A 15612-nucleotide genomic window follows, 5' to 3' on the forward strand; every position below is an offset into this window, starting at 1 on the left:
CTATGGAGTTGTCAAGTGGTATTTGGTAGAAAGCGCTGGACAGATCAGTGGTGATAATATATTTCCATTGACCGATTTGTCTTAATGTTGAATCTACATCTCGTAACAGGGACGGCTGATCAGCTGAATGGATTCGCCGAGGTGGTTCGATCCTGCGACGCAAGCACCACCACAAGCGAACACTCAACCGACTGAGCTAAATCCCGCTCCTATTTGCTATCAGTGCTGTATGTGACTTATCTATTATGGAGGTTTTAGAAATGAAGATGTGTGTGTGTGTGTGTGTGTGTGTGTGCGTGCACGCGTGCACGCGTCATATATACCAGATATTTAAGGTTAGTTCCAAAAATAGGATCATTACTATCATATTTTTTCTCGACTATCCCATTTCCATTCTATTTTACTCTCTACCTTTTATTACTATATATTAAAAAATATTAATTATGTTAAATATTTTATGCCACTGGACATTGTTATTATGCTTTAGGTATATATGATTATGAATATTGGCTGATGTCCATCTTGTTTAGGAGAGCACTTATATAGGCTCTGCCTGTTGTGCAATCCTTTTGATTCTTTTTTTTTATCAATAAAATATCTCAAAACAAAACAATACCAGATATTTAATCATTATGACAAACTATTAAACTAATTGATTGGCAACAAACAACAACAAAAATGCATTTATTGTCATAGATACGGATTTAGTCGACCTAGCCTAATTACTATTTAGGCCTGTACGGTTTATCGGGTCCTTCTATTGCTTTTTCCCAATTGTCCGGATCCAAGGTCAGTTTTGGATTTTGTCTTTCCTGTCTTTCTGTCTTTAGTGCGCATGTCTGATACATGTGAGTTGGTGCGCTTTTTGCAAGTGGTGACAAGTGTTTTTGTTTCGCAACCAACGCTAGGAAGAGATGGCAGCATTTGCTATTTATCGGTCATTGAATTTGCAGAGTGTATGTGTTTATAAGGTAAAACATATGTTTAAAAATGTTATTAGTTTCCCCTGTTTAGTAGATTTCTAGACTCGAACTTAAGAATTTGTAAATATTGTAAAGCGGGTTTTTGGTATATTTACACTCAAAAAACTTTTTCCCAAAGAAAAAACGTCACTAAAGCAATACCTATTGTTCGAAACACACGTGTTAATTGTGATTGGAGCTTCATAAACTCTAAAATCTGTTCTGTCCCGCTTTTGTGAGGTTTTTTGATTGGGAAATGGGTTTTTTTATTGTAAATATTGTAAAGCGGGTTTTTGGTAGGAAAAATATCCTCCCGGTCCCCCCTTCCCCTAACCCTAACCCTAACCTTAACTCCAACCCTAACCCCAACCCTAGCCCTAACCCCAGCCATAACCCTAACCCTAACCCTCAACCCTAACTAAAAATAATAATGGAGGGGACCGGGCGGATATTATACCGGGAAATGGGTTTTTTATTGTAAATATTGTAAAGCGGGTTTTTGGTATATTTACACTCCAAAAAACATCACTAAAGCAATAGCTATTGTTCGAAACACACCAGTTCATTATTTCGTATAGTACAATCCCGAAAGCTGCTCATCCAATACGTGTCTTGGGGGTATCTTGGGGGTAAATAGTCGGACCCTAAAATCAGTCCTGTTCCGCATTTTACAAACAAGGCGGGAACGGCCGTATGCATATGTTTAGGTCTGACAACAATATTTGTGCTTCATGTAAATTGTAAATCATATAATATTGATAAACTGTCAATAAAGTATATAAAAAAAAACCTTGTTGGATACGATTTTGGCAGAATTATGGTTTTTGTGAGGTTTTTTGATTGTGAAAAGGTATTTTGGGTGACCCCGAATGCTGGTCAACTTTCCCCAAAACCAACTCGCCCCAGTCACGGCCAGTGTTTGGACAATTCGCCCCAAACTTTACTGGGCATGAGTTCCTTATTTTCCCCACAACGATTTTAAAGAAATATTTGTTAGAATTAGTTTAAGGTTAGGGTTAGCGATAGTTATATAAAATATCTTTTAAAACAATTTGTTCTATAAAACCAACATAATGTTTAAGTTCAAATCCAGGCCTAGCACTACGTCGTTTGTAGTAGTGGGGAAAATACGGAACTCTTTCCGAAACACTGGTTGGTTTTGGGGCGACTTGACCTGCTCCCTTTGTATCAGCCCAACATAGTCTGAACGAACATAGAAAGTGTGGTTACTGACTTAATGTGTGTCCTGTTCTAGGTTCACTGCTGACACATTTTTAGCTCCACTGTCAACAGCAATTTTATTAAAGTTACTTTTACAGCAAATAACTTGACTGACAGATTATTTTGCCTTATCCTGCAATCACTTAGTCCGTAGGGACATAGAAAAGTATTGACTTTTGTACGCCTTGCACTAGCAATCACTATAATTTGATGGCAATATATGTAACTGTAGTCTTTCCCAACCTCCATTTCACAGTTTAATAAAGTTTTTTTGGTAAATAATTTCAGTTTGGTTTGAGATTAGCCGAGTTATAACTGCAGTTTGAGAGCTATAGTCCATACCATCCTACAAAAAACTTCTTTTTTTTTGGTAAATAATTTGGTTTGATGTAAGAAGAAAAGTAAAATTTTTGAAAGCAACTATTTTTGTGTGCAAATTAGAAAACAATCGGCTCAGAAATAAATATCTTCTAAATAGTATATTCCACAGTATGATAAAAGGCATTTCTGTGGGAAGGACTATAGACAGACATTTGGATGGTTATGATAGCGCTCTAATCCGGCCTTTGAGAATTGAAAATCTGCGTGACCCATTTATCGGTTACGCAGAAATAGAGAATATTTCATGTGTTTTGTCAAATATGATTTATATCACATCTCGTGAAGTTTGTATTCATATCTCACGATGTGATATGATTGCAAACTTCACGAAATGAGATATAAATCAAATTTAATAAAAAATGAAATTTTCTATTTATTATATAACTTTTGGCAATTTACCTTTATTTTTAAAATGCCAGCAGCAAAATATTTCCGGCTGTCTCTGATAGTTATTAAGTTCACTGAAAACAAATATTTTACATATATATATTAACCACTGATGCACACACTTCAGGAACAAACTTCAGGAACAAACTTGTCAACACCCACATATTTAACCCACATATTTAACCCCACATATTTAACCCACATATTTAACCGGAACATTATTGCAGCGTTTAAGTTTCCATTTGTCCTAACAGTTAAAATCTTGGACAAGCAAAACGTACCTCAATGGACAAATAAAAAAGTTTTATTTTACTTTTTTAAATATTATTCTATGCTTTAATTTGTTATGAACTACAATGTACATGTATGTCTCACAGTGCTTTTGAACTTCCCTTCAAATGTGAACTTTTTTCAGACTGCTTTAAACATGAAAATAGAGGTGGGGAATTTCAAATAGTATGTGTACAGTGTTGTTGAAGGATTTGTTTTTATTGCCACCCTACCTTTAATCCTGTATAAACTATATGTCTGGGAATACTCTAAAAAGTTTTAACTGTAGATTTTATTTAAACCATTTTAAAAGTGATCATGCATGAAAACATTCAGATGTACATTATTTTATAACAAAACAAAAACAATTCTTTTCAGTTTGAATCCAGTATGAACTATGTCTGGGAATACTTTTGAAAAACAAATTAATTGTGAATTCTATTTAAACTGGGTCGGGACGTAGCTGAGTGGTAAAGCACTCTATCAATGCGCGGTCGGTCTAGGATCAATCCCCATTGGTGGACCCATTGGGCAATTTTTCATTCCAGGCAGTAGTGCACCACAACTAGTATATATCAAAGGCTGTGGTGTGTGCTATCCTGTCTAAGGGATGGTGTATATATAAAAGATCCCTTGCTATTAAGCATATCTTTGCCACAATCATTTACCCAACATGTACATAGTTACCTACATATGGCTAAACTTTAGCATGTACATGCACCATTACAGTGGTTGCCATTTGTAAAATCTTCAGGACCTGAAAAAAGCACCCCTGAATGTTTTTTGCGAGTCAATGCTCTCCTCGGAAATTGGCATAACTTAACTGTAGATGTCACCAACTGATATAATAATATACAACATTGGGCGTAAGTGTACCCCAAAATTCTATACATGTCCAAATTACCATATGTTTGACATCCATTAGCCGATGATTAATAAATCGGTGTGCTCTAGTGGTGTCGTTAAACAAAAAAACTTGGTTTTAGACTTGCATGTATATCTTTGCTGATTTTGTTGATTTGTTTTATAGCACTTGGCGTCATTAAACAAAACAAACTTTGTTTCTATTTAGACTGGTTTTAAAATGGACATGTACATGTATGTATGACAAAAAATCTATTTTATATCATATATATATATATATATATATATATACACATACACATACATAAACACACACAGTCTGGGAATGCATTTAATTTTTTTAATTTTTACTGTGGAGTTTATTTATGTTTATAAGAATATTTAATTTCTTTTCTCTTCCAGAGTTTGAATCCAGTATGAACTATGTCTGGGAATGTGTTTGAGCGACCGTTCAAGTGCGGACTCTGTTCTCGCTGCTTCAAACAGCGAGTTCACCTGAGAAACCACATGTTCATTCACACCGGTGAGAAACCTTTTAAATGTGACGAGTGCTCGGAATGCTTCGCTCGCAGATCTTCCCTCAAAATCCACTTGTTCAAACATACTGGCATAAACCCGTTCAGATGTAAACTCTGCGCGAAGAGCTTCTCACGAAAATCCTCGCTCAACAGTCATGCCATGACGCACACGGGTGAAAAAGCGCACAAGTGCCGGATCTGTTCGAAGCGTTACTGCAACAGCTCTGCGCTGAAGAGACACATGTGTTACCACACAGGCGAGAAACCATTCGTGTGCGACGCCTGTTCGAAATGCTTCGTGGAGAAGACCGCGTTGCAGGGTCACATGAGAATCCACACAGGTAAAAAACCTTTCAAGTGTGAACACTGCTCCCGGCGATTTTCCCTGAGATCGATTCTCGTGAGTCACCTTTCCATTCACACCGGGGTGAAGGCGCACCAGTGTCAGCAGTGTCTGAAACGATTCTCTCAACGTGCCAATTTAAAGAGACACGAGCTCGTCCATTCGGGTCACAAGCGTTTCAAATGCAGCCTGTGTTCCGCGGCCTTTTTGCAGAATTCGCACCTCCATAGTCATATTCTCAGCCACACTGGGGAGAGACCGTTCGACTGCCGGGTGTGCGGGAAGAGTTTTTCAAAGAGCTCGACACGGAACCGACACTTGATGATTCACCGCAACGAGAAACCGTTTGTCTGTGACGAGTGTTCGCAGAGCTTCTCGCAGCGCTCCAGTCTAAAGAGACACCAGCTGGTGCACTCGGGCGTGAAAGCGTTTGAGTGCGAAGTGTGTTCCAAGTGCTTCTCTCTGAAGAGCAGTCTCAAGAGACATATGTCTGTTCACTATTCAGGTTTGAGCTGTTCCATTGTTAACACAGATCACAATGTTAATATTGTGATGTAGGTATACTATTTCATGAGTCAAACCCCCCCCCCCCCCCCTTTTCCCCTCCCCTTACTATGTTCCATTGCAAGGCTCGAAACTCACCAAAAAATATGGTGACCCAAAACATAATAATGGATGTTGGCAAATTATGGTAAACGAACCACAAGCAAAATTTTAAATATATGCAATACAAATATTAATAGTGACTCATATGTTATAGCTCTAAAGAAGAGCAACCAAATAATATTATTTGGGTGACTAATGCCATTATTTTCTAATATTTAAGTCGCCTAAACGGGACATTGGTCGCATTTGGTGACCTGGGCACCGGCTGTTTTGAGCCCTGCATTGTTATCACTATTAATATTGTGTTGTAGTCCAGGCTTCTAGATTATGATAGCCCCACTCCCATGGCTAGTTATATTCAATGTTGGGCTAGTAAATAACTACTGTTGCCATGCCCAACGGCTAGTGAAAAAGAAAATTTGTCAAATGCTGCAGTTACATGTATATCTGTTGTAAATTATATGAATATCCTGACACCCAATGTTAGTGTTTTTAATCTCTATCTCCCTCTTTAAGTGACATATCTGATTACTATTATTTAGTAAAATTGTATTAACTTAAAAGTAAAGTAGGGCTAGTGAATTTTAAATCATGGCTAGTAAATTTTTAAATCACTGATCCCATGGCAGTGTTTCTGCCAGAAAGAAATTTGTGGGTATGGCGCTATGGAATTGAATGCAACCACAGTCAACAGGGTGTATGGGGGCCCTCAGAAAGAAAATAGGTTAAGTTTAGGGTTAGGGTTAAGAAAATCATACAGTAATGATGAGAGTAATTAATTTAAAGTTAACTTTAAAAAAAAAATTGTGTATGGTGCCATACCCGTTTTACCCTCTGGCAGAAACCCTGCATGGCTAGTGGATTAAAAACATTTCTAGAAGCTCTGGTTGTAGGTTCAACCTAGCTCAAGTATTCTGCCGTTTGAGAGCTAGACCAGCCCTCTATATTGCGACGGATTTGGTCGCATATATGATCATGTTTTTCATACTGTATACATAAAAAATATATAAGTATGTGCCTTGTGGTTCCTAGATGATAAAGTTAACGTAGTGTTTTTCCCTAGCTTGTTTTAGCATGGTGCAGCACCATGCCTCAATAATCTAGCACCATCTTGCCTCAATCGGTGCCATGCTGCCTTGAGATTAAAGAAGCCTTTTTCAGTAATTCTAAAATTGACTTTATAAAACACCCCAAAAGGTATTATTAATTAATAAAATATGCCTTTTATATCTTTTGCCATTCATTTATTAAAGCAAACATTATTACATTAATGTTTATTTTAATTAATTTTTGTGTACTTTTAATGAAAAACAAGTGCCCCGAAATTTTTTTAAATGCCCCAAAAGTGTTTGTCCTATCATGCTGTGCCAAAAATATCTAGGGAAATCACTATAACGTATATGGACATTTGGACTGTTACGATCACTTGAACATTGTTGCAAGAGGCTGCTGTCTGGTTCCTTTTCAGTTCTTGTGTGTATACATATTAGTGGTTAATGTCAAATATTTGTTATCAGTGAACTTGAAGATGATCAATGTAATGGTATTACATTGTCAAACAGGAATGTTGTATTAGAGCTAGAATCGTTGCTGCCTACCCAGTGGTATAGGCAGCAGTTCTGTGCTTACACTATAGAGTTATTTCTGACTGAGACAGCGATCATAACCATCCAAATGTCTGTCTAGCTCTCGAATGTTCAGCAGAATACTCAGACTAGTTGAACCCCTGCAACTGACCACGACAATTAGGTCTAGCTCTGCCAATCACCAATTGCAAATTTTGAGAACAATTGGCAAATTTTATTTTAATTTGGCAAAAACAAATTGTATAATAATTGGTATTTTATTTGACAATAGCTATAGGTTTTGCATTTTTTAGATAATTTGGCAAAATTTTCTGATCAACTAGAGCTAGCCCTGACAGTCATCAATGCCATGGAGATAGATTAATTTGAGTTATTAATTTGATGTGTATTTTTTTTTTTTGTTTGCGTACATGTTTTTCTAAATTGCAGTGTATATTCGTTGTAGGCAGCAGGTGGCTATTGTTGCCACTACCTGCCACCTACATGTATTTTCTTGCTTAGAGATCTTTTATAATCTTACCTATATTCAGTAAATCTTGCCATCCATAGTCCTTCCTATCAAGGAACCTAATTTGTTTTACTGCACTTGGTATGTAAAACAACTTGTTTATTTCTGAGTTGATTATTTTTTTAATCGAGGGTACATAATAAAAACAACACATCATATGTACATGTATATGTGTGTATGTAAGTGCTTCTACCTGCAGGGAGGTTATGGATTTGAGATGCTTTGAAATTGGACACTGTTTTTCAAGCACTTGAAACATGTTAAGCAGCAGTGTTCGAGATTAACGGTATCCCGATATCCCAGGGATACCAGAATTTAATTTTGGATACCAGACTTCAAGAACCCAGTATCCCACTGGGATGCCATGTTTTGATATGTTAGTATCCAACTGGGATACTGGCCAAATTTTTTAATGTCAAACACCGAGCAGCAGTTCTCCTACTAGCTATCCTTTAAATCTAAAAATTAAAAAATATATATTAATTTTCAAGATTTTAGGGTACATAATTTTATCCTCCGTATCTTCTAGCAAAAGCCCTGACCTCTGAATCTAGGGTCAGCATGTTACAGCAGGGGACAATATTAAAATATAGATATGGTACAAATGGAGATGGATGTTGGTTAGCACAGTGTTATCTTCGGTAACCAATTGTTCTGTCGTAGATATTAATTGTGTTTGTTGCAAGTTACCTAACCGTACGGTATTGTATTATTCCTTAGACCTGCATTATACTGACTACACCGTTTTGTTTGGTCGTGACCATCAATTCTTGGCAGACAAAGCATGTCAAATAAGTCACGAGGTGATGCAACTTCATCCTGTCTGGATACAACTGCATACAAATTGTCCGGATACAAATTGGCAAATTTGGCGAGTGTCAGGGCTAGCCCTGTGAGCATCTGGCTGACTTTGGGAGATGTCATTCCTGCTGTAAATTGTTCCACTTTTTGAACAGTCGGTGATGGCAGTACATCCTTCCTTTTTTTTCCCCAGGCGATCAGGTCATCCACTGTTAGCTTTTTATACCTTTTTCAGAAGTTTGTAATTCAGTCCTCCTGGAACTTTGCTTTCTGAGTATATGAGTATTTTTTCTTCAGACTCAGCAGGAGTGCCACTGTTTTCTTAGCAATGATGTCGCTGTTGTTTCTTTTCTTCATGAGTGCAAGGACGGCTTCCCTGAGTGAGGATACTGAAGCATCAAGAAAATTGATCCTTGTGTGACATGAAGTCCCAAAAATAAACAAAGAGGGGATGGTATTCTGCAATCGCGGAATAACAGACGTATTTGTGGAATTTAGTAACTGAAACTGAATTCGCGATTTAAAAAAAAAAAAAAACCTTCAAAAGATATATTTCTGGTTCAAACACCATTATAAATATTTTTGGTAGTTTTAAGATTCAATATTGATAATATACGCATAGTGTTTTTGTATGCCAGCTTTCTTGGAGCACACTGTATGCCTGACACTTTCAGAACTGTTCATTTTCGGAAGTTACGCTTAATTGCTGTAAGCTTGCAACAAAGCATGTGACTGTTTACCCATGTCACTTTGTTTACGCAGTGAAATGTAACGTGAACTATAAAAATAAACATGTACTAATACAATTTTAGAATATTGATTATATAATAAGATTTCTAGTACATTCAATTTCTGTATTTTTTAATAATACTTATTATATTTCATAAGCATAACATACGTAATTTCGTTAATCATACAGAAGCATTTCACATCTGTAGTCCGCCCCACGGGGAATGGGTGGAGGTGCCTAGTTGTCATCCATGGGTGGAGGTGCCTAGTTGTCATCCATGGGTGGAGGTGCCCAGTTGTCATCCATGGGTGGAGGTGCCCAGTTATCACCCATGGGTGGAGGTGCCTATTTGTCACCCATGGGTGGAAGTGGTGGTCATTCATTCTCCATGGGTCTAAGCGAATACTTATATTTTGAAAACACTGACAGTAGAATCCTTCTTGTGTAGTTGACATCCTTAGAGCGCTGTTTGCTGATGGACTTCAATCTACTCAAGACATCCTGTCCAATCTTTTCTTCCACACATTGCTGTTTCATGCTGTTGAAGATAGCTCGTTTTCTTGGGGATGCTTTTGTCATGAGGTCAGTTACCGTTTGAACATACTTCCTGGGACTGCAAGGCAGCATGGCTTTCACTCTTGACATGGCTTTCCGTCTTGCTATAGGAGACCTCTCATCACCAATTTGCACACTTTCCTCAATGCACTGTTCTCCAACTTCAATCAAGGATGTACACTGGGTTGATTTGGAAGTATTTGAAATACTCTTTAGAATGAGCAGCCAGTTTCTTCTCCTTGTACAGTAACCTACGTTTCTCATTGTACCTTCTTTTTTTCTGAGCTTTCTCCTGAGGAGTCAGTTTGTCAATCTGATGACGCTTTTGTTCCCTCCACTTAGCACGTTGATCATCAATAGCTGCCCTGGTCTTCCTCGGTTTCTCTGTCTGCTCAGTTTTCTTCCTCTCCCTGTAGGCCTGCATCCGTAGTCTTGCTTTTTCTCTCTGATCAATTTTCTTTTCTTCAGACAGGTTCTGGCGGTATGTTTTGCTGTCGTGCCTCCCTTTTTCCCTCCACTGTTAATACTTTTCAGGATCATTTGCTCTCATTCTCTCCCTACACACTTTTACAGCTTCAGCTGCAGTCTGTTTTTTCTTTTTCTGGGCCTGAAGAGGTGGGATGGAATTAGATGAGGCTGGTGTCTGTGGTTCTGTTTGATGATGACCATCATCTTCTCGCTTAGCAGCAATCCTGTTGCTTTGCTGAACTGGCATGGTGATCCTTCATAAAAAAATTAAAATAATATATATATACACACACACTATATATAAATTAAAAATCAATTCCAAGTCGTCTACCTGAATGTATGACTTAATGAGCTAAATACACGTTATTACATACTAAAATAAAATATATTAATAGAGGAAGAAAAGGGAATAAAATAACTAAAAAATGTAATAAGTCCAAAAACAAACTTTAAAAAATCAATACCCAGCAAGGTGTGTTTAGCATTGTAACACTGAAAGCAAAAAAAAAAAAATGCATTCTGGTTGCTGTCAGTAAGTAGGCCTAATGCACCAATTCATTGAGAAACCTCAAAACCAAATCATTTATGTGGTATATGTGATAGGTAATTAGATAAATAAATATTACATTATGTCAAAACAGAAACATATTTAACAAATTAGATCACTATCCACTCACAATGTATGTTCATTTAATTTCGTAACACTGAAACAAAAAAGCGCTTCCCATGTGACGTTATTAATCGGCCAGTTCATTCACTCGACAAAGTTCAATATTAAGAGTTTAAAAAATATAGATATTTGTAATTAAATAATATGAAGTATTTTAGTATGCATCCAAACAAAATAATTTCAATGAAAAATCGGTATCTAATCACAATGGGTGATTACCGTATTTGACCAAAATAAGCCCCCCTCCGTTTTGCTAGCATTTAAGAAATTAGGCCCTCATTCGTAAATAAGCCCACCCCCAACTTCGTCACCTTATAAATAACACGAAATTGCAAGTTTGCTCAAAGTTCATTTAAAAGGTCATACCTCCTGCAGATAATTAAACACAAATGTAACACAATATTTTACCACCAGTGAGATTTAGCAGTCTAACAATAACAGTATGTAACATTGTTTTCAATTTCATGCCTGCAGTATTTCTTTGAAGTATCCAAGCCCAAGTATGAACTAAAAACCAATGTCTATTTTTACCACCACACTGGGTTCGCAGTTAATGCTAATTAAGCAAATTCCATATTCTGATTGGCTAAGAACAATGACCTTAGATTGACAATTTATTGTAATGTAAGCTGGCTGACGGTCAGAAACGTGTGTATACGCTATTGAGTTTGTTGTTAATTGCTGTTGTTTTAAGTCTTCTCAGCATTAAATTTTGGATGTAAATCACTCACACAAGCAAGGTGAACTTCCTGAACTATTAATGTTGTATAAATGACGGATAATTAAATAACAAAACATATTAGTAGGTCCAAATTCGAACAAATTTCAACAGCTCACCAATATCCATGCTCAATGTAAATTAATTTACTTTCGTAACACTGAAGCAAAACAAACCGCTTTCCATGTGACGTTATTAATGCCGCGAGTTCATTCACTCGAGAAAGTTCAATATCGAGTTTAAGTGGGAACAAATTATTTGTAATTAAATAATTAAGTATTTTAGTATGTATCCAAACAAAATCATATTTAAACAAAATAAGCATCTAATCACAATGGGTGATATATTAACTTCGTAACGTGGAAAACAAAATAATCGCTTTCCACGTGACGTTTATTAATGCGCAAGTTCATTCACTCGAGAAAGTTCAATATCAAAAGTCTTAAGTGGAAATAAATTATTGGTAATTCAATAACAAAATATTTGATAATGTATTCAAACAAAATAATTAAAGAAAATCGATATTTAATCACGATAGGTAATTAATTAACTTCGTAACGAGGAAAACAAAATAACCGCCTTCCGCCTGACGTCACTAATGCACAGATGTATTTACTCGTGCAAGCCAGCGATTTTTCGAAATCACGAGATAGTATTCAAAACAAGTGAAAGAGAATATCAAAAACTACATTTCTTTGTGATAAAATTTTCAAAAATCCCCAAAACATATCTGTATTCGATTTAATATGTGTATGTTTAATTTCGTAACACGGCAACGAAAAATTGTCACTTCTATGTGCGTGTGTAAACTTCTTTTATTGTTCAATGTTTTTCCGATGCTTGGTGGAAATTAAATGCAAAACAGATGTACCATTGTAAAAGGAATAACACAAAAACGTGCATTCGAACTTACGTACATTCCACATTGGTACATCTGTAAACGCAAGGATTTAATTTGGTCACATTCACTGAACATCGTAACCAAGAATAGACGTTTACCGCTTCACAGTGACGAATGAAATTAAATTTGAATTTCCGATATTTATCCTGATTCAAAATAAAAATAACATAGCTGTTGTAAACAAATATTTTAAATAAACAAATACAACTGATAAAAACCCCACTTTTATAACTTTAAATCACGCCTGACATTATCCATTCAAAACGGACCAAGATTGCTCCGATTCGGTTCGACAATTTGTGATCAAAATCTACTAGCTTTAAAAGCGAAATAAAATAATAAAACGTGGTCCAATACAAAGAAAGAATACCACTAAATAATAATACAGGCATCAAAAGTTTCATAAAGCAAACAAACTTACCTTAAAATGAGTACCAATGCTTCGATTTTTGTCAATCATTAGCAAGCGAACACAGCGTGATGTCGGAGAAACGAAATAAAAAACTACCTGTTGTCAACAAAGGATTTGGAAAAGTACAAACACGTGTAGCTTTGCTTTTCCCACCCTTTTCGCGAAGTAATTCGTGTAAAAATAATCCCTAATTCTATTCTGAATTAAATAAATACTATGACATAGATTTACAATCGTAACATGTTAAACAGGAATCAACGATCGTAGATATACGTTCAATTCAATTTTTACCGTCTAGTGACACATTTTAGGATTTAACTCTTTATGTACAATAACCGGGTCAGTGTGTTACACGTTAAAATGTGGAAATAGTTCCTGTGTTATGTTTTCACATTATGCTTGCAGTGAAATTTTACGTTGTTTCGAAGTGGAAACAAATGGTTACGATGTTAATGACTTCACAATTGGTTAACTATATCATAATTTTGATTGCTCTTGAAGATAAATATGTATCCAACTTAAGAAAAAGGTTGAATATGATCGTTTAAAAAAAACAAAAAAAAATTGTATCTGAGCATTTTTTTTATCAAGTTTGCTTCGCTTTCTTCCCAGTGGTGTTGCCTTCTTATTCATTTAGCCACATCCATCTCATTAAAGTACATAAGACACAACACAAACACTCAGTATTATCTTTATTATCGCTCACATCAATATACACTGACGTGAAGTCAAAATATTTATTGTGCAATAAAAAGAGTGCTTTTTAGTATGGATTTTAAATAGACTACCCCCAAGTCACGAAGTGGCACACAATTTCTAAGAACGACCCCTATACACACATGCAAGGTACGCAAAAGTACCGGTCATCACGGGGCGAAGTCACCCTGGGTCTGCCTGTTCTTGGCCTGTCTGATGTCTGCCCTGTTTGCCTGTAGCATTGCATCAAGTTTATAACAGTAACACAGGAACAACCGAAGGTTCTGGCGATGTGGGCATGAGTGGCTCCCATCTGTATCATACCCAGGGCTCTCTCACGTTGCAAGGCACAAAATAATTAGCAAATTGCTAACCAATGTTTAGCAATTTTGGTAAAATGTGGTAGCAATAATTTCCAACAATTTGCGGGCTACTTCTAGCAAGCTTTGTGAGAGTACATTACTGAACTCTTAACTGTGCAGTGTCATCAATTCATTGGCATTATAGTAATCATCAATTCATTGGCATTATAGTAATGTAGTGAACTCGAGGAACAATTCAATAAAGACCATGAAAACACACAAATATTCTTTGACTCTTTTATTTATGTTTACACTTTGGTATAACATTAAAGCCTGAAAAAATTATTTCAAATAGTAAAAATTTGAAAAATCACCCAAACCCTAGCAAGAAAGTACCGGTACCAATGTGTTTGGGTTCCGTTGGGGTTTGCCTTGGGTGATTTTTTAAATATTTACTATTTTTGAGATTGCTGAACCGCTACCCTCCTTGGTTTACAGAAAAATATGTCAACAGACATCTGCACAATAGTCTATAGATTCAATGAAACTGGAAATTTCACCACAGTGTCATCGCTACAGCCAACTGACGCATGCGCATTCCATCTGATCTCTCCGTTCAGCTGATCAAAACAAAAACAATCGTCATGATGGTGAGGGGCTTGGCGGCAGGTGGGTGGCCGATGAAATATTATTGAAGATCAGGGATTATACATCGGAATATGTGTGTGAGATGTTTTGACATCGACAGATTTGTATTAGGTAGCATTGGTTCAGAGAAAAAGTGGTGTTTCGCATTTTGCTTTGAACAGATAATTTTGACTCGCAGTTTGGGGTTTTTTCCATCGCAAATTGCGATGCGACACCGGTTATTTTGTGCCTTGCGTTGTTCTGGTGTCAGTCGTGGCATTCCTATGGTGTTTTTTTTTTTACCTGTGTGGATGTCTGACATACCGTCTAAAGCATTTTTATACCCTTATTGCACGTGCAATTGCTGTTGTTCATAGTGCACAAGTTTTTCACTTTTCTGTGTGTTCCACCCAAAACGTGCAGTGGGCAGGTATAATTTTCTCCATACATTATTGGTGTGTTTTGGCTATGTGTTTTGGATTGAGTTACTTTTTAAAAACAGTTCATTTTTTCTTAAATTCCAAATTGAAAATGGTAAAGTTTCTTTTGGCCTTCAGTATATAATAAGATTTCTAGTACATCCAATTTCTGTATTTTTTAATAATACTTATTATATTTCATAAGCATAACAGTCAGAAAACGTAATTTCGTAAACTCGTTAATCATACAGAAGCATTTCACATCTGTAGTCCGTCCCACGGGGAATGGGTGGAGGTGCCTAGTTGTCATCCATGGGTGGAGGTGCCCAGTTGTCACCCATGGGTGGAAGTGGTGGCCATTCATTCTCCATGGGTAGAGGTGGTGGGCTTTCATTCTCCATGGGTAGAGGTGGTGGGCTTTCATCATCCATGGGTGCAGGTGGTTGCTGTTCATCACCCATGGGTGCAGGTTGTGGCTGGGTCATAGACAATCTGGCTTGAGTGGTTGGTGGTTTGAGTACCTTAACATTTCTGTTCAACGACTTCAGCATTACTGCAGTCACTGACACCAGCCTGGCAAGGCAGACAGTAGCAGGATAAGAGACGGGTCAGCAATTTGTTGGGTTCGACACATTTTACTCTGTGCAGAGACAGGGTACCCTTCTAA

General features: G+C 36.8%; 1 protein-coding gene across 2 annotated transcripts in view; it reads left to right on the top strand.

The window, feature by feature from the left end:
- The first annotated feature begins 857 nt into the window (after positions 1–857).
- Positions 858–15612, top strand: part of LOC121373648 (zinc finger protein 239-like) — a 56474-nt gene continuing 41719 nt past the window's right edge. The window contains exons 1-3 of one of the 2 annotated variants that reach the window (XM_041500357.1): positions 858–971; positions 4488–5451; positions 8745–9460. In XM_041500357.1, coding sequence (XP_041356291.1) covers positions 4509–5451; positions 8745–8773 — 972 coding nt within the window. In that variant the 5' untranslated portion in view covers positions 858–971; positions 4488–4508 and the 3' untranslated portion in view covers positions 8774–9460. Of the gene's footprint in view, positions 972–4487; positions 5452–8744; positions 9461–15612 lie in introns of those variants that run through there. The other variant, XM_041500356.1, reaches the window with a different exon arrangement.

Source organism: Gigantopelta aegis, chromosome 5, assembly GCF_016097555.1.
Source record: "Gigantopelta aegis isolate Gae_Host chromosome 5, Gae_host_genome, whole genome shotgun sequence".
NCBI classification, from domain to species: Eukaryota; Metazoa; Mollusca; class Gastropoda; order Neomphalida; family Peltospiridae; genus Gigantopelta; species Gigantopelta aegis.